The following is an 18360-nucleotide window of genomic DNA, read 5'->3' on the forward strand; positions in this document are numbered from 1 at the left end:
CCCTGCTCCCCGTTTACGGCCGTTCTTTCCCGGGCTCACGCTCGGAAACCACTTGGGTGCTTTTGCCGGCAACGGAATTCCCCAGCGCACTACCACCGCGGACCAAATTACGAGGCCCAGCCTGTATTTTTACGAGTGTGTGTGTGCGCCAGGTGTCCCTTTGACGAGCCGCGGAATGTTGCATCTGATCAATGAGTGCGAGAGAGATGGACGATACAAGGGCGGCTTGGCAAAGCCGAGTGGTATCCTTTGACGTGCCGCATCTACCCAATGAGTGCGAGAGAGAGAGACGACAAAACAGCGTATCGACCAATCCAAGATGAGCCCTGCTCCCCGTTTACGGCCGTTCTTTCCCGGGCTCACGCTCGGAAAGCACTTGGGTGCTTTTGCCGGCAACGGAATTCCCCAGCGCACTACCACCGCGGACCAAATTACGAGGCCCAGCCTGTATTTTTACGAGTGTGTGTGTGCGCCAGGTGTCCCTTTGACGAGCCGCGGAATGTTGCATCTGATCAATGAGTGCGAGAGAGATGGACGATACAAGGGCGGCTTGGCAAAGCCGAGTGGTATCCTTTGACGTGCCGCATCTACCCAATGAGTGCGAGAGAGAGAGACGACAAAACAGCGTATCGACCAATCCAAGATGAGCCCTGCTCCCCGTTTACGGCCGTTCTTTCCCGGGCTCACGCTCGGAAACCACTTGGGTGCTTTTGCCGGCAACGGAATTCCCCAGCGCACTACCACCGCGGACCAAATTACGAGGCCCAGCCTGTATTTTTACGAGTGTGTGTGTGCGCCAGGTGTCCCTTTGACGAGCCGCGGAATGTTGCATCTGATCAATGAGTGCGAGAGAGATGGACGATACAAGGGCGGCTTGGCAAAGCCGAGTGGTATACTTTGACGTGCCGCATCTACTCAATGAGTGCGAGAGAGATAGACGACAAAACAGCGTATCGACCAATCCAAGATGAGCCCTGCTTCCCGTTTACGGCCGTTCATTCCCGGGCTCACGCTCGGAAACCACTTGGGTGCTTTTGCCGGCAACGGAATTCCCCAGCGCACTACCACCGCGGACCAAATTACGAGGCCCAGCCTGTATTTTTACGAGTGTGTGTGTGCGCCAGGTGTCCCTTTGACGAGCCGCGGAATGTTGCATCTGATCAATGAGTGCGAGAGAGATGGACGATACAAGGGCGGCTTGGCAAAGCCGAGTGGTATCCTTTGACGTGCCGCATCTACCCAATGAGTGCGAGAGAGAGAGACGACAAAACAGCGTATCGACCAATCCAAGATGAGCCCTGCTCCCCGTTTACGGCCGTTCATTCCCGGGCTCACGCTCGGAAACCACTTGGGTGCTTTTGCCGGCAACGGAATTCCCCAGCGCACTACCACCGCGGACCAAATTACGAGGCCCAGCCTGTATTTTTACGAGTGTGTGTGTGCGCCAGGTGTCCCTTTGACGAGCCGCGGAATGTTGCATCTGATCAATGAGTGCGAGAGAGATGGACGATACAAGGGCGGCTTGGCAAAGCCGAGTGGTATCCTTTGACGTGCCGCATCTACCCAATGAGTGCGAGAGAGAGAGACGACAAAACAGCGTATCGACCAATCCAAGATGAGCCCTGCTCCCCGTTTACGGCCGTTCTTTCCCGGGCTCACGCTCGGAAAGCACTTGGGTGCTTTTGCCGGCAACGGAATTCCCCAGCGCACTACCACCGCGGACCAAATTACGAGGCCCAGCCTGTATTTTTACGAGTGTGTGTGTGCGCCAGGTGTCCCTTTGACGAGCCGCGGAATGTTGCATCTGATCAATGAGTGCGAGAGAGATGGACGATACAAGGGCGGCTTGGCAAAGCCGAGTGGTATACTTTGACGTGCCGCATCTAAACAATGAGTGCGAGAGAGAGAGACGACAAAACAGCGTATCGACCAATCCAAGATGAGCCCTGCTTCCCGTTTACGGCCGTTCATTCCCGGGCTCACGCTCGGAAACCACTTGGGTGCTTTTGCCGGCAACGGAATTCCCCAGCGCACTACCACCGCGGACCAAATTACGAGGCCCAGCCTGTATTTTTACGAGTGTGTGTGTGCGCCAGGTGTCCCTTTGACGAGCCGCGGAATGTTGCATCTGATCAATGAGTGCGAGAGAGATGGACGATACAAGGGCGGCTTGGCAAAGCCGAGTGGTATCCTTTGACGTGCCGCATCTACCCAATGAGTGCGAGAGAGAGAGACGACAAAACAGCGTATCGACCAATCCAAGATGAGCCCTGCTCCCCGTTTACGGCCGTTCTTTCCCGGGCTCACGCTCGGAAACCACTTGGGTGCTTTTGCCGGCAACGGAATTCCCCAGCGCACTACCACCGCGGACCAAATTACGAGGCCCAGCCTGTATTTTTACGAGTGTGTGTGTGCGCCAGGTGTCCCTTTGACGAGCCGCGGAATGTTGCATCTGATCAATGAGTGCGAGAGAGATGGACGATACAAGGGCGGCTTGGCAAAGCCGAGTGGTATACTTTGACGTGCCGCATCTACTCAATGAGTGCGAGAGAGATAGACGACAAAACAGCGTATCGACCAATCCAAGATGAGCCCTGCTTCCCGTTTACGGCCGTTCTTTCCCGGGCTCACGCTCGGAAAGCACTTGGGTGCTTTTGCCGGCAACGGAATTCCCCAGCGCACTACCACCGCGGACCAAATTACGAGGCCCAGCCTGTATTTTTACGAGTGTGTGTGTGCGCCAGGTGTCCCTTTGACGAGCCGCGGAATGTTGCATCTGATCAATGAGTGCGAGAGAGATGGACGATACAAGGGCGGCTTGGCAAAGCCGAGTGGTATCCTTTGACGTGCCGCATCTACCCAATGAGTGCGAGAGAGAGAGACGACAAAACAGCGTATCGACCAATCCAAGATGAGCCCTGCTTCCCGTTTACGGCCGTTCATTCCCGGGCTCACGCTCGGAAACCACTTGGGTGCTTTTGCCGGCAACGGAATTCCCCAGCGCACTACCACCGCGGACCAAATTACGAGGCCCAGCCTGTATTTTTACGAGTGTGTGTGTGCGCCAGGTGTCCCTTTGACGAGCCGCGGAATGTTGCATCTGATCAATGAGTGCGAGAGAGATGGACGATACAAGGGCGGCTTGGCAAAGCCGAGTGGTATCCTTTGACGTGCCGCATCTACCCAATGAGTGCGAGAGAGAGAGACGACAAAACAGCGTATCGACCAATCCAAGATGAGCCCTGCTCCCCGTTTACGGCCGTTCTTTCCCGGGCTCACGCTCGGAAACCACTTGGGTGCTTTTGCCGGCAACGGAATTCCCCAGCGCACTACCACCGCGGACCAAATTACGAGGCCCAGCCTGTATTTTTACGAGTGTGTGTGTGCGCCAGGTGTCCCTTTGACGAGCCGCGGAATGTTGCATCTGATCAATGAGTGCGAGAGAGATGGACGATACAAGGGCGGCTTGGCAAAGCCGAGTGGTATCCTTTGACGTGCCGCATCTACCCAATGAGTGCGAGAGAGAGAGACGACAAAACAGCGTATCGACCAATCCAAGATGAGCCCTGCTCCCCGTTTACGGCCGTTCTTTCCCGGGCTCACGCTCGGAAAGCACTTGGGTGCTTTTGCCGGCAACGGAATTCCCCAGCGCACTACCACCGCGGACCAAATTACGAGGCCCAGCCTGTATTTTTACGAGTGTGTGTGTGCGCCAGGTGTCCCTTTGACGAGCCGCGGAATGTTGCATCTGATCAATGAGTGCGAGAGAGATGGACGATACAAGGGCGGCTTGGCAAAGCCGAGTGGTATACTTTGACGTGCCGCATCTACTCAATGAGTGCGAGAGAGAGAGACGACAAAACAGCGTATCGACCAATCCAAGATGAGCCCTGCTTCCCGTTTACGGCCGTTCATTCCCGGGCTCACGCTCGGAAAGCACTTGGGTGCTTTTGCCGGCAACGGAATTCCCCAGCGCACTACCACCGCGGACCAAATTACGAGGCCCAGCCTGTATTTTTACGAGTGTGTGTGTGCGCCAGGTGTCCCTTTGACGAGCCGCGGAATGTTGCATCTGATCAATGAGTGCGAGAGAGATGGACGATACAAGGGCGGCTTGGCAAAGCCGAGTGGTATCCTTTGACGTGCCGCATCTACCCAATGAGTGCGAGAGAGAGAGACGACAAAACAGCGTATCGACCAATCCAAGATGAGCCCTGCTTCCCGTTTACGGCCGTTCTTTCCCGGGCTCACGCTCGGAAAGCACTTGGGTGCTTTTGCCGGCAACGGAATTCCCCAGCGCACTACCACCGCGGACCAAATTACGAGGCCCAGCCTGTATTTTTACGAGTGTGTGTGTGCGCCAGGTGTCCCTTTGACGAGCCGCGGAATGTTGCATCTGATCAATGAGTGCGAGAGAGATGGACGATACAAGGGCGGCTTGGCAAAGCCGAGTGGTATCCTTTGACGTGCCGCATCTACTCAATGAGTGCGAGAGAGAGAGACGACAAAACAGCGTATCGACCAATCCAAGATGAGCCCTGCTCCCCGTTTACGGCCGTTCTTTCCCGGGCTCACGCTCGGAAACCACTTGGGTGCTTTTGCCGGCAACGGAATTCCCCAGCGCACTACCACCGCGGACCAAATTACGAGGCCCAGCCTGTATTTTTACGAGTGTGTGTGTGCGCCAGGTGTCCCTTTGACGAGCCGCGGAATGTTGCATCTGATCAATGAGTGCGAGAGAGATGGACGATACAAGGGCGGCTTGGCAAAGCCGAGTGGTATCCTTTGACGTGCCGCATCTACCCAATGAGTGCGAGAGAGAGAGACGACAAAACAGCGTATCGACCAATCCAAGATGAGCCCTGCTCCCCGTTTACGGCCGTTCTTTCCCGGGCTCACGCTCGGAAAGCACTTGGGTGCTTTTGCCGGCAACGGAATTCCCCAGCGCACTACCACCGCGGACCAAATTACGAGGCCCAGCCTGTATTTTTACGAGTGTGTGTGTGCGCCAGGTGTCCCTTTGACGAGCCGCGGAATGTTGCATCTGATCAATGAGTGCGAGAGAGATGGACGATACAAGGGCGGCTTGGCAAAGCCGAGTGGTATACTTTGACGTGCCGCATCTACCCAATGAGTGCGAGAGAGAGAGACGACAAAACAGCGTATCGACCAATCCAAGATGAGCCCTGCTCCCCGTTTACGGCCGTTCATTCCCGGGCTCACGCTCGGAAAGCACTTGGGTGCTTTTGCCGGCAACGGAATTCCCCAGCGCACTACCACCGCGGACCAAATTACGAGGCCCAGCCTGTATTTTTACGAGTGTGTGTGTGCGCCAGGTGTCCCTTTGACGAGCCGCGGAATGTTGCATCTGATCAATGAGTGCGAGAGAGATGGACGATACAAGGGCGGCTTGGCAAAGCCGAGTGGTATCCTTTGACGTGCCGCATCTACCAATGAGTGCGAGAGAGAGAGACGACAAAACAGCGTATCGACCAATCCAAGATGAGCCCTGCTTCCCGTTTACGGCCGTTCATTCCCGGGCTCACGCTCGGAAAGCACTTGGGTGCTTTTGCCGGCAACGGAATTCCCCAGCGCACTACCACCGCGGACCAAATTACGAGGCCCAGCCTGTATTTTTACGAGTGTGTGTGTGCGCCAGGTGTCCCTTTGACGAGCCGCGGAATGTTGCATCTGATCAATGAGTGCGAGAGAGATGGACGATACAAGGGCGGCTTGGCAAAGCCGAGTGGTATACTTTGACGTGCCGCATCTACTCAATGAGTGCGAGAGAGATAGACGACAAAACAGCATATCGACCAATCCAAGATGAGCCCTGCTTCCCGTTTACGGCCGTTCATTCCCGGGCTCACGCTCGGAAACCACTTGGGTGCTTTTGCCGGCAACGGAATTCCCCAGCGCACTACCACCGCGGACCAAATTACGAGGCCCAGCCTGTATTTTTACGAGTGTGTGTGTGCGCCAGGTGTCCCTTTGACGAGCCGCGGAATGTTGCATCTGATCAATGAGTGCGAGAGAGATGGACGATACAAGGGCGGCTTGGCAAAGCCGAGTGGTATCCTTTGACGTGCCGCATCTACCCAATGAGTGCGAGAGAGAGAGACGACAAAACAGCGTATCGACCAATCCAAGATGAGCCCTGCTTCCCGTTTACGGCCGTTCATTCCCGGGCTCACGCTCGGAAACCACTTGGGTGCTTTTGCCGGCAACGGAATTCCCCAGCGCACTACCACCGCGGACCAAATTACGAGGCCCAGCCTGTATTTTTACGAGTGTGTGTGTGCGCCAGGTGTCCCTTTGACGAGCCGCGGAATGTTGCATCTGATCAATGAGTGCGAGAGAGATGGACGATACAAGGGCGGCTTGGCAAAGCCGAGTGGTATCCTTTGACGTGCCGCATCTACCCAATGAGTGCGAGAGAGAGAGACGACAAAACAGCGTATCGACCAATCCAAGATAAGCCCTGCTCCCCGTTTACGGCCGTTCATTCCCGGGCTCACGCTCGGAAACTTAGAGTACATAGAGTCGTAATTTAAATGGGAGAGCTGGCGCCGCATGTTCTGCTTGACGAATTCCGAGCCCGTCGTGCGCCGAGTTCGGGTCGCTTTTTCGATACATTTTCGAATGGCGGTGTGGAATACGTGGTAAATCCTATCTCCTCTGTTGTTGTTGTTGTTTTCATCGGATGGCCAACTGTGTATCGCAAACAATCGATTATGTATCGAAAAAGTGACCCGGCGTCACAGAGGATTCTCGGAATTCGGGAAATGGAAATGCTTAAAAGGGGCGCCAGCTCTCCCACTTGCATCACGACTCTATGTACTGTATGCCAAAATTTCACGTAGAACACGATTCGTGCAACGAAAATTACTGAAATCAACTCCTAACCAAGATATTTAATGTTTCTTGCCGCGTGTCGCTCATGAAAATGCGATGATCTGCGTCTGCGTAGGTCAAATCGTGCACTAGACGTTACCGTGGCCGTCTCTGCAATATGAAAATCGGGTACATCAATCTTGACTTTGGTTCAGCTATATCAAGTTTTTTCTATTTTGAACAACGCAAGGTGGAAAATAAAGAGTGCTTAATTGAGAAACCTGCCAAAACAGTTGTAGTAGGTACGCGCGATTAGACTCATTGAACTCGCATAGAGTATTGCGTTTCTTGTGACTGGGAAATTCAAATTTCCCGTAGTCAGTGTAAAATAAAAACGTTAAAATCTTAGTTACGTGTTGATTTCACTAATTTTTGATACGAAAAATCATGTTTTACGCGAAATTCTGATTAAGGCACAGATGTATCACAATGTCGATATTCGTATCTTGTCAAGTGGACTACGTAGTGCAATGAAATAATTTTTTTTTGTTTACCACGAAATTGAACTATTGTTACACAATTTGGTTAATAAATGCCAATTTTGACCGATAAAATTAGCTCCCCATGTAAGAAAAGTAGGCGATTCGCAATGCGAAGAAAAATTTCAACTTATTTCAGTTCTTTGGAATAAAGGAAGCTCCTTCAATTGGTGGATAGGCAACGCACGCAACATTCCCAATCCCATGCATTAGCGATAAATTCACCGCTTATGTACGTCACTAATGACACCATTGGCGTTTAAACTGAATTCTTCCGAGGAAGGGCAACTGCGCCAGCGAACTTCATCAGAGTTATCTTAATAATTCTCATTTTTTATCCTTTAGGCCTGAATCACCTAATAAGAATTTCTCATAATTTATAGGTGGAATTGCGAGGGAAATTCTCCTAAAAATTGGACGGATAGTTTTTACAAGTTTTCCAAAAAATTCGGGTTTTATCAAAGAAAACTTGGTAATGCGCAAAGGTTTATAAGGCGTTTTTCCTTAGCACGGCAGTCTGGTAGGTACGCCAGAACATAATTTAAAATGGGGAGGGAAGGACTTTTGAAGCACCCTGTAATCATGAATTCACCCGCATGTTCCTTCACGATCAAACTGTGACTCATCCTCAACGCAACATGCTCCCAAAGGCGTGGCCCGGTGGCCGGGCGGGGATTTTTGCACGTGGAGCAAACTAGCCGCTGGGCGCTTTTTCTGCTTTTGTCCATGAGAGGGTCGGCTACCCCAGGAGGAGGGGGTCCAAAGGTCCTCTCCCCGAAATTGTGGACATTTGAGGGATTTCCAAACAGTGTGCCTATATACCTTTACAGGTAGCCTGAAACCACTATTTTTACATTCAACAAGGTTCAACAAATAACGCATAGTGTCATGGAGTGCAGACAGAGATTTTTTTAGACGCAACGATTACGATAAGTCCCATACAAAAGGAGGAATGCAAGGAATGGAAACCAAAAATTCGCTAAATTTATATTATTTTGATCAAAAAATTTAAAGGTGATAAATTGAACTAATGATACGAGGCAGTACTGTCGTGCTAAGGGAGTGTGGCGTATAAACCTTCAGGAAATTTTCCTTTACAAATTGTCTGCACTTTGATAAACCACGATTCACCTGCTAAACTTATAAATATAATCCTTCAATTTTTTCAGATAATATTGTTCGCAATTTCATCTGAAGTTCCTGAAAATTACAAGGACAAACATTCATAACTTCTCTAAAATATAAACATTTTATCGAAGGAAATTTGGCAACTCTCGAATGTTCGCTCGGCGTTCATCCTTATAGCACGGCAGAATAGTTCGCACAGTATAGGAAGCTCGTACTGTGAGAACACAGTTGATTGGGTTTTTAAATGATACTACTATTCGGCCTCCGCGGCCACGCTAGGAAGTATCTTTTTACAATGAAGGCGTTTCTCATGCGGCGACACTCATTATCAAACAGTCATAGATCTGCAGCAACCGCATTACTCACTAATGTGCGTGCTGCTGCACTGTTGCTTGAGTTTTTAGCCCTTAGATGCTCAGGCCGGGTAAAATTGATCCGAGGCTTGCCGAAAACACTTGCTCCGCTAGTTATCCCTCTATTGCATTAATTAATTTTGGATCACGGATTTTGAAATAAAATTTTTTTTCTGAAAGATCTTTGAAAAAAATAGAGTCCCTTAATTTTTTGGGGGCAGGAGGGTGCTCCTTTCCCCTCAAATGGTCCCCCAAAGTGGTAGTTAGGTACATATATGTAGGTCCATGCGACTTTGATAAAAAAAATAAAAAGAGAAGTTAAATATATGTGATTCTATGCAACTTTGGTAAAAACCATAAAAAAGAGATGTTACATGAAAATCATGCGTAAGTAAATTTCATTTAAAAAAAAGAAAACATTAGTCTTAGCAGAGATTAGATATTAGGGGAACCCTGTTTTTGCCAGCATAAATCAAATTATAGGCGACTTTTAGCCGTAATGTCTATTTGTATTGGCCACAATCGGTTGCATGGATTTTTTTTGTTGAACAGGATAATAACAATGCACAATTGAACACTTTTAAACAATATTCTTGTCTTTTAAAAGCTTAATCTATCCCTGGTGAAAATTGGCGATAAGAGTTGCGTTTCAAAATACCATAGGAATTCTTATAGCCGGCTGAAGAAGACTACAGAAAATCATACAGCTGGCTGTAGAATGCGAAGAAAATCATACGGCCGGGCTATACGAAGCGATAAAAAATTATGCAGCCGGGCTATAGTTCCTATAGCCGGGCTTTACACTTTATCGCCTGGCTGTTGCTTTTTCGCCATCGATTATAAAAGGCTAAAAGAAATTGTGTAGAAATTCGTGTGCTTTGGAAATCATTAAGTTTGATACGGAACCACCTTAATATTTACAAAACACACATTATATTTTTCTTTAATACATATTTTTTTTTCATCAATTAAAACGAGAATAATCCATACAGGATGTGCAAACATTTCAAAATCATGAGTTGAATAACGCTGACACCGCGAGATTAAATATTAGAGCGTAACACAAAGCGGAGCGGCGACGAACTGGCGCCTACAAACCTAACAGGGATACTTCACGCATTGCGCAATGCGTGAAGTATCCCTGTTAGGTTTGCAGGCGCCAATGCGCGTTTCGCGCTGGCTGCCCGCCTTAGTGCCACGGCGCTTGAAGCAACTATTTCACACCAGAGGTATTGCATAGTATCATACGAAAGTGAAGGCGCTCTAATATATTAGGAATGGTAGGCATCCATCAAAAGTACGGAGCTTTCCTCGCAAAATAAATCAAGACACTACGGCCCAAAAAGAGAGCACTATTCCAAAAACTCACTAAGTCCTAGCATCTGTAATTAGTGACGTATAGCATACACTTTATCGCCTGGCTGTGATTTGCTTAATCGCCATCGGCTATAAATGGCTATTATAAATTGTGTAGCCGGCTATAGAAGCTATTGGAAATCTTACAGCCGGCTGTAGGTCCATAGTATTTTCGAACACAGATTCTACTGCCAATTTTAACCAGGGATCCGTTAAGATTTATACTTAACTCTATATATAATTTTTATTTCAAACAATGCATAATACTACCTCTGATACATTGAGGAGATAATAAAGACAAGGTTAATTCTGATTAATAGAGTCTTTTTGTTTCATCTGTATAGAACAACGGACGACCGAACCCAGTCAAAGTCCAAAGAACCCCCGATCATGTCAGAGGAGCACGAGGAGGCATGCTTAGTTGATCCTTTTATTGGATGTCAGGTGGGGACGTTTTGTTCCTTAAAAAACACGGTCACCTGGGTCAATGATTTGCCTTCAATTAGCCGGCTATGCAAAATGACTTTCAGGACGCACGAATAGTGGTATCAGAATTTCGCATTAAGATTACATAGTGGGTTGAAGGCGCTCTTTTGTATCGTATCTCAGTGGCCCTGTGAAACGATGTTGACTAGAAATGTTCATAAATTTGGAGTCTTCAACCGAGCCGTAATTCTGAAAAATGCCCGAAAACCGTTATTGCGCGTTTTTACGGATTAACTACAGATTACTATTACAGAATATATAGGCACTAATTACAGATGCTAGGACTTAGTGAGTTTTTGGAATAGTGCTCTCTTTTTGGGCCGTAGTATCTTGATTTATTTTGCGAGGAAAGCTCCGTACAACGCACGTTTTGCTATTTTTTTTTTTTTCTGTAAGTTTGATTTAAAAACAGAGAGTCCAAACGCTCGGTTCAGATTGTGGTTTTTAAGTCTTCTTGCTTTGGTCATTGTATTTTCATGAAAAACTAAGAAATTTATATCGTTTACAAGATCGCAACTGACTCAAAAGCGGTTGTGAATTCAATAAGTTGCGCACGGATAAAATGAGCCTTCGACGATGAACTGTGAATCATCAGAATTACAAATACATCCTAAAATAAGAATCAGACGTCAATTTGAAAGAAAAGAGAAAAATCGAGTGTCAACACAGCCGAAGATAGAAGAGACGTAGGTATTCGAGCCTCGTTTTTTAACTTTTCGCCAAATCTGAGCGACGTCTCATGTGCAGCATAAAGCGGAGCATTGCGAGTTCACGCCTCGCATTATCGCGCCTTCAATTTTGCAGATGCAACACGGACATTCATCAAGCACAAATAGTTGTATCTCTGCGCCGTCATCAACGCGCGTTCTTTTCAGAACGAATCAACATCATTCCTTGAAGTTTTCACGGTGTTTTCTTCGCGCAATGAAGAAAAATCTCAGAGAGTCTCAAGAATTGACGTTTAGTAGTTTTCCGTTTAAAAAATAAAGTATGATAGGAAGTCTGCAACGTCTCAAACCGAGATACGTGGTCTGGCAGTCATACCATCGAGATGCCGTTGCCTGGCCGATCTAAACCTATCTTACAGTCAAAACACGGACCAAAATAAAGGTTAAGCCTAACCAGGAGAGATCTCGAAGCCCTCCACCTAGATTTTGATGGGGATGCAACCTAGAGAAGGGTTTTTATACCTTACTACTGGACGGAAGTCCAATTGAAAGGAGAGTCCTCATCTCGCCATTTCCGCTAGTTCATGGGCCCCCACAGTAAGTTCCGTAAAGAAATTTTCAAAAAATTGGCAGCGACGGTCGCTTACTGAACTGACGAATGACGCATCTCACAATTCAGTGCTACGATATAGTGCGCGTTTTAGAGCGATGCGTTCTAGCCCTGATCTCTACATTCAGGGTGTCTACTTAAACCGGCTAGCAAAAATTAAATGCTTGTATAGTGCTTTTTCAGTGCCTTTTCAGAAATTCCGTACCCCATAAGCAGAAGAAGGCAGTACTTTTTTGACATCTTTAAGTTAATTTTTGATTTGAGTTCCTATTATATAGATATCGTCACCTTCCAGGCAAAGTATCACAAGCGCCATGCGACGTTTAAAAATTTCCGCCGCCATTATATTTTTTTACAGATAAATTGTTCAACGAAGCTGTCCGAAAATTTCACTGAATTTTCTTTGTGCTGCCGATAAAATTTAGTGAAATTTCAAACAGATTCAACCAACAATTTCTCAGTAAAGAAATAAAATGGCGGCGGAAATTTTTAAACGTCGCATGGCGCTTGTGATACTTTGCCTGGAAGGTGACGATATACCTCTTATCGCTTGTTTATTCTTAATGCCTCTGTAAAAATTATCCATTTGCTGAATTCCTGGCTTGAGCACACTTCAACTATGCGGTCGAAACTGCAATAGCGGCAAAGTAAAGCTGGCAAGGCAAGCGTGGAGGATACTTCAATATTAGTCTTCCATCGCATCGCAGGCGTAACGATACAACTATTCGCGCTTTTCGGAATGCATGAGGTATCACGCCACAATTGAAGGCGTTTTCGAAACTGCCAACTTCCTATATAGGGATTCTTGTGTCGCATAAATAGGCATAAGGGTGTCTACTAAAACTGGCTGGCAAATATTAAGTACCTACTTTTACGGTACCTCTTCAGCTTCTCATAAGTAAATTGCCTAACCTAGCTGTAGCTCCGAGCTCCAAAAATTACTCACACTTTCTTGGCATTGGCTTTATTGAGTGTAAGAGATAAACTAACCTGAATGCTGCCTTGCAATTTTTTGATTTTTTTGAAGAATGAAAGAAAATTCGCAGAAAATTTCAAATTAAACTGCTGGTTAGATTTTTCTTCGACAAACTAAAACACAAGAACGGAGACTTGACATACCACAATCTTAGGGACCAATTTTTCAGCTTCAGTCGCAGATATAATATGCAATGGGACTCAATCAATATGGTAGCAAATAGAATGTAAATCGGGATATTTTGAAAAAAAAAAATGTCTTTGGTTTTGCTATGCAGGGGAAAAATATGCAGACAAGTTTGGAGAGAACCCACGTGAAACCGGGATTTTTCAAATACTGGCAGCTTCAGTAACCAAGCAAATCGGTGTGTGAGTGTGGGAGGGGAGGATTTGCTTCTGCTGCCATTAAATCCTCATGGTTGACATTAAATTCTTTGATTAATTGAACACATACTTAAATGGCAAATATAGCTCATCACTTGTCAAGAAGAATTCATATCATAAACTCTCTGGTAAAAGTAAAGTCATTCTCGCGGGTGAATTTTCTTGTGTTCCTGGCACAAATAATGGCAAGATATCAGTTTACTTTCATCTCCATAAAAATTTAGGGTAGTTCCAGAGGTAAGTCAGTGATGTTGTATCCTTATTTAAAACTTGAAAAATGAAGATATAAAATTGGGGAAAACATTTATTTATTTACAATAGAGCCTCTTTTATTGCAAAACTGGACAAAACAATTATAAAGTAAGTAAAAGCAAGTTTTTTACAGGTACGTGGTTCTTGATTGCTCCTTTCAGCTTTCTTTACTATACTTTTTGCTTCGTGAAAACTACTTTAACAGAGAGATAATGAGAAAAAAGAGAGTGCTACATAGTGGGCATTTACATTTTTCACTTATCCTTTACATTAATTACTTACTTTCTTTTACCGATAAGTCATTGATAAAACAATTCACTGAAAAACTAGTAGAGATAAAGAAGACAGTCCCAAAAATAAATAAAATAAAAATTACATTGTTACAAAAGCAGATATTCCAAAGGAACAGCTTTACATTTTTCATGATTACATGAAATAACAAAATACTATTACAATTTCCAAAATAATGACGGTGAACTCATACATGAAAGCTTTATCAACACGGCTGATGTCATTAAAAAAGAGAGTTTGACTAAGTGAATCAGTTTCTATTGACTCAGAATCATCTGTCAATGTTGTGGTTCTGCGTCATCATCAGGATTATTTTAAGTGAACCTATTTCTTAAACCAAAGTAGGTTGATCGGTTCATTTTATTGGTAATCTTAATTGAAGTGTTGTTTGCCTCAATTAAAAAGGGAAATGATGATTGGTGGAAAATTTTGGTAAGAAAAATATTTATACCTTGTTTTGAATACATATAACTAAAATACTAGGTACACTTCAAAGTATTCATAAAAGCTCTGATTTACGTCAGATTAACTCAAACAATTTATGTACAAAAAAAAGAGAAAAAAAGGAAAAAAGGGGGGAAACAAAAGCTTTTAAACCCAAACTAAACAATATTATTTACAAAATCTGACTTTACAAAAAGATGGAGGGGAGGGACACACCTCCAAATATTTACAGGTAACACAATATAAATACATATGTACTTGCAACTACACAACTAACAAGGACTTGGTTTTCAAGAATCTGGCTGGTTTTTTTTTTCTTTCTCCTTTTAATGAATTCATAGAAGGAATGTGGTGAAGAGCTGGAATTGGCTGAATTGAAATAATTAGTAAGGGAGTTTTTGGTACGATCTATTTCAACTTTTCAAGACATCCCCTGTTAAAGCTGCTTGGAAAATTTGATCTGGCTTTCACTGCCTATCTGCTACTATAGCTGCTGTTTAGTGAGAGGTTGAAAACTCATTTTTCTTCTGGAAAATGCTTTCTTGAAAAAGCTTTGGAGCACAAATTGAGAAGATGATATGACGGTACGTCTAAGGCTCAGCTCATTTAGTTCAAAAGAATAATTTCTAAAATTGAATCGCTTTAAGAGGTATTAAATTCACGTTAAGTATCTATACAAAAACAATTCAACTTATTAGAAGACTTCATTTGGTATAGCAGTTAGGTTGTCTCTGAAAATCTCAGTGGATAAAGAATAACAATTTGAAAAAATGTGATGAACAGGGGTTGTTTAAGGGCTAAAAAGGAAGAGAAAATGAAATTCTTGGGAGACAAATCAAATTATAAATACATTGTTTGTATGGGTGCAGTATTACTAATGCAGTTTCAGCTGTGCGTTTATTAAAGCTAACACTCGCAGGCATGTAGAGGTCTGCCATGATATTTTTGCTCTTTTGTGCAAAAGTAAATATTGGAATTTATCTTTTGCATACTTGACTTGATTGTATCAGGTACTTTTGCCTTGGTTACTTTTGTCGCTGAGATCACTGTATACTTCAACCGTAGAATACAAGAAAAGCTATCTTTAAAAATATTTGTCACAAAATAAAAAACAGTAGAATAGACAAGATTTGTAATAACCTAGTCAAAATTTTAAACCTTGTTTATTTCATGTTTTATGAAAATCAAACTGGTGATGAGAGAGCTGGAATTGATAAATGATTATTGTTTGATTCAGTGGAGTGTTATGGAATAAACCCCCCCCCCCCCCCATTCAATTTCTTCCTCCTCATAAACAAACCTTTAAAAATTGCCTATTGAAAGGAAAACAGAAAAAATGGACTTTTTAGAACCTGCAAAGCCAAAACTTGAAAATATAAACGCACCCCATTACTTAGAATGTTGCACTAATGCATCGTTGAATAGAAATCGGCGATTTCAGTAGTTATGCAGTGCCTTTGATATCAAAACTGTAACAGTTTCATTCACCACTTCATTGATAGATAGAGGAGAAACATATCTAACCCTAGGCTCCTTCAAGAGGAAAAACCATTGCTAAAAAAAGTTTTCCGTCCACGATGAGGACAATGTCTTTACAAAAAATACCAATATAAGATAATATCTAGCTTATGATCCGTAATATGAAATTATCAAGAGAAATAAAATTAGGACTGCACCATGGGAACAAAAAAAGATCATACTTGGAAAATAAAATATGTATAAATATATCTCTTCAGTAAAAAAGCTCAAATAATAAAAACTTTCGTTTGAGAACAACTAACTCAATCAAGCTTCTGATTAAAATGCTGATGTCTTTTTAACTTTTTTATTATAACTCAAATAATTCGTAGTAATATAGACAGAGCAAACAATCATGCTGCTGATTTTTTAAAGAGGTTTTGCATATCCTTCAGCATTAAAAATAGGGCAGTTCTACAAGAAAGGGCAAACTTTTCTGTAAGGTAAGAATTGAAATACTCGGAGGGGAAAAGGCGCTTTCTTTGATGAAAGAGGATGGTCAGGCATTGAAAAGTTATAACTTAGGTACTGCACGAAGCTGGAAATCATCTCGAGTTCATGCTTCCAAGCAAAAGAGAGTCACCACTAGAATGGAGTTTATCAAGACTCCAAAAAATAAAAAAATCATTATAGATGAGACTCTTGAAGCAATCAATGAATTAAAAGTAGAATTCCTGCAGGGGGGGGGGGGGGGCAACTATACAAAATTATGATAGGGATTTAATAAAGTTATTCAACTTTTAGATAAGATTTGTGACTATCATGAAAGCTCATATAATCATACATACAGCATTTCTAAGACCGAACAGTTTGATTTTAAAAACAACTTGTTGGACCAGAGAGGTTTCTTGTATCAAAATAACAAAAACAACTGACACAAGATTATGCAGATTTAGTCAGAAAAAATGCTTCAATCCAAGATGAAAACTCAAAAAACTTGAGATAGAATAGATTCCAGGAGAATCAATGGTACTGAGACTCTTCTAACATTTCTTACGATCAAAGTTCCTTGATAGAGACCAATTTTTGATTTCTAAGTTGTGGATTTCATTTGGTTTGGCCATCACAATTTTAGGAGGAGAAAGTTGTCAAAGGAGAAAGGCTCATTATTTAGAGTGCTTTCTTTCGCCTTTCTTCCTGCCTCCTCAATTGCTCCTTTTCGAAATGTTCAATGTCAGCATCAAACTCATCCCGGGGTCGATTTCCTCGGCTGAACTGAGATTTGGAGCCACGGCCCCGCCAAAACTGGCCGTGTGGTCGAAACCTGTCCCTATTGTCTCTTCGGTAACGATCTCTCGGCCTATGTTCATCATTCCTGTAATTTCCATAACTGCTGCTCGTACTACCAGTTTCATTATTACTTTTATCTTTACTTCGAGTCCTAAACTCTTTCTCTTGCCTACTGTCCGCCACTCTATGCAACTTATTCCTAAGGGTCCTGGGTTCAGATGTAGAACTTGAGGGGGAGTCACTAGGGGTAGAGAGGATAGGAGCGGGGGGAGTTGGTGGAGGAGGGGGTGCAGGAGTGATGGCTGAGGCTGGAGGTGTTGGAGGGGGAAAAGGCAAGGGAGCGGGCATCATGGGTGTCGGAGCTACCATAGGAGGCCCCATTGGCATTTGAACAGGGGCCATGAACGGAGGTTGGGGAGCGTACGCTGGCCCAGGGAAAGGGGTGAAAGGCGGAGGTGCATATGGTGCTGAGAAAGGAATCATGGGCGGAGGGACAGACATGTCCATCATTTGGGGTACATTTTGAGCGGGGTCTTCTACTCTGACTCCCATCATGTCTGGCATTACTTCTGTTGGATAGCTTACACCTAGAATATCTTTGATTGCCTCCTCATCCGTCGGCTGAGGGGGCATATCGCGCCGCTGTCGGGGATCTCGATTTAATTTTGGAGTTTCTGGAGCAACAATGGATTCTTGATTATCTTCTTCCATTGATTCATATTCCTCATCTGAGGATTGTTGCACTGCGATTTCTTCTATTCCCTCCTTTTCATCACTCTTTTCTTCGGTGGCAGCAGTGCCTGTGGAATATTGCTTTACGATAGGATCTGACCCTAAGGAGAGGGGTCCTGCAGGTGAACTAGACTGTTTACTTTGTTTATAGGAGCTGACCCTGCTTAGAATTTCTTGCAGATTCGGGGGAAGGGAGATCTTTGTTGAGTTGTAAAATGATAAGGTGGGTTTTTCGGGGGATACTAGCGTTGAGGGGCTGTAGGCTTCTTCACTTAATGCTTGCTGAGGCAACGACTCCAGTAGTCTCTTCTTGTCTTCAATACCTTTGGTTAGATCATCAATCCTCCGTTGTACAGTGGTTGGGTCATCATCATCATCATCATCATCGCCTGGTGAGTAAGGCTCGTCCTCCCCAGGACTGTATGGGGAGTTGTTTTCGTGGAATTCGTTCAAAACTAAGAAAAGATAAAGAGAAAAAGTTATTAAAGGGTCAAGACAAGAAAACAAATTGCATCAGAAATGTTAAGGTGCTCGATGCCCAAGGAGTTGTAGTTCTACAA

At 44.7% G+C, this 18360-nt stretch overlaps 2 protein-coding genes across 3 annotated transcripts in view; one reads left to right on the plus strand and one right to left on the minus strand.

The window, feature by feature from the left end:
• Positions 1-18360, plus strand: part of LOC109032186 (RAD21 cohesin complex component verthandi) — a 74996-nt gene that overhangs the window by 7379 nt on the left and 49257 nt on the right. The gene's annotated exons all lie outside the window — the stretch shown is intronic.
• pps (protein partner of snf) overlaps positions 13625-18360 on the minus strand; it is a 37864-nt gene continuing 33128 nt past the window's right edge. The window contains 1 exon segment of the mRNA XM_019044192.2: positions 13625-18255. Within this exon segment, the coding sequence (XP_018899737.2) occupies positions 16949-18255 (1307 nt within the window). The 3' untranslated portion in view covers positions 13625-16948.

The sequence above is a fragment of the Bemisia tabaci genome, chromosome 1 (assembly GCF_918797505.1).
Source record: "Bemisia tabaci chromosome 1, PGI_BMITA_v3".
Lineage (NCBI taxonomy): Eukaryota > Metazoa > Arthropoda > Insecta > Hemiptera > Aleyrodidae > Bemisia > Bemisia tabaci.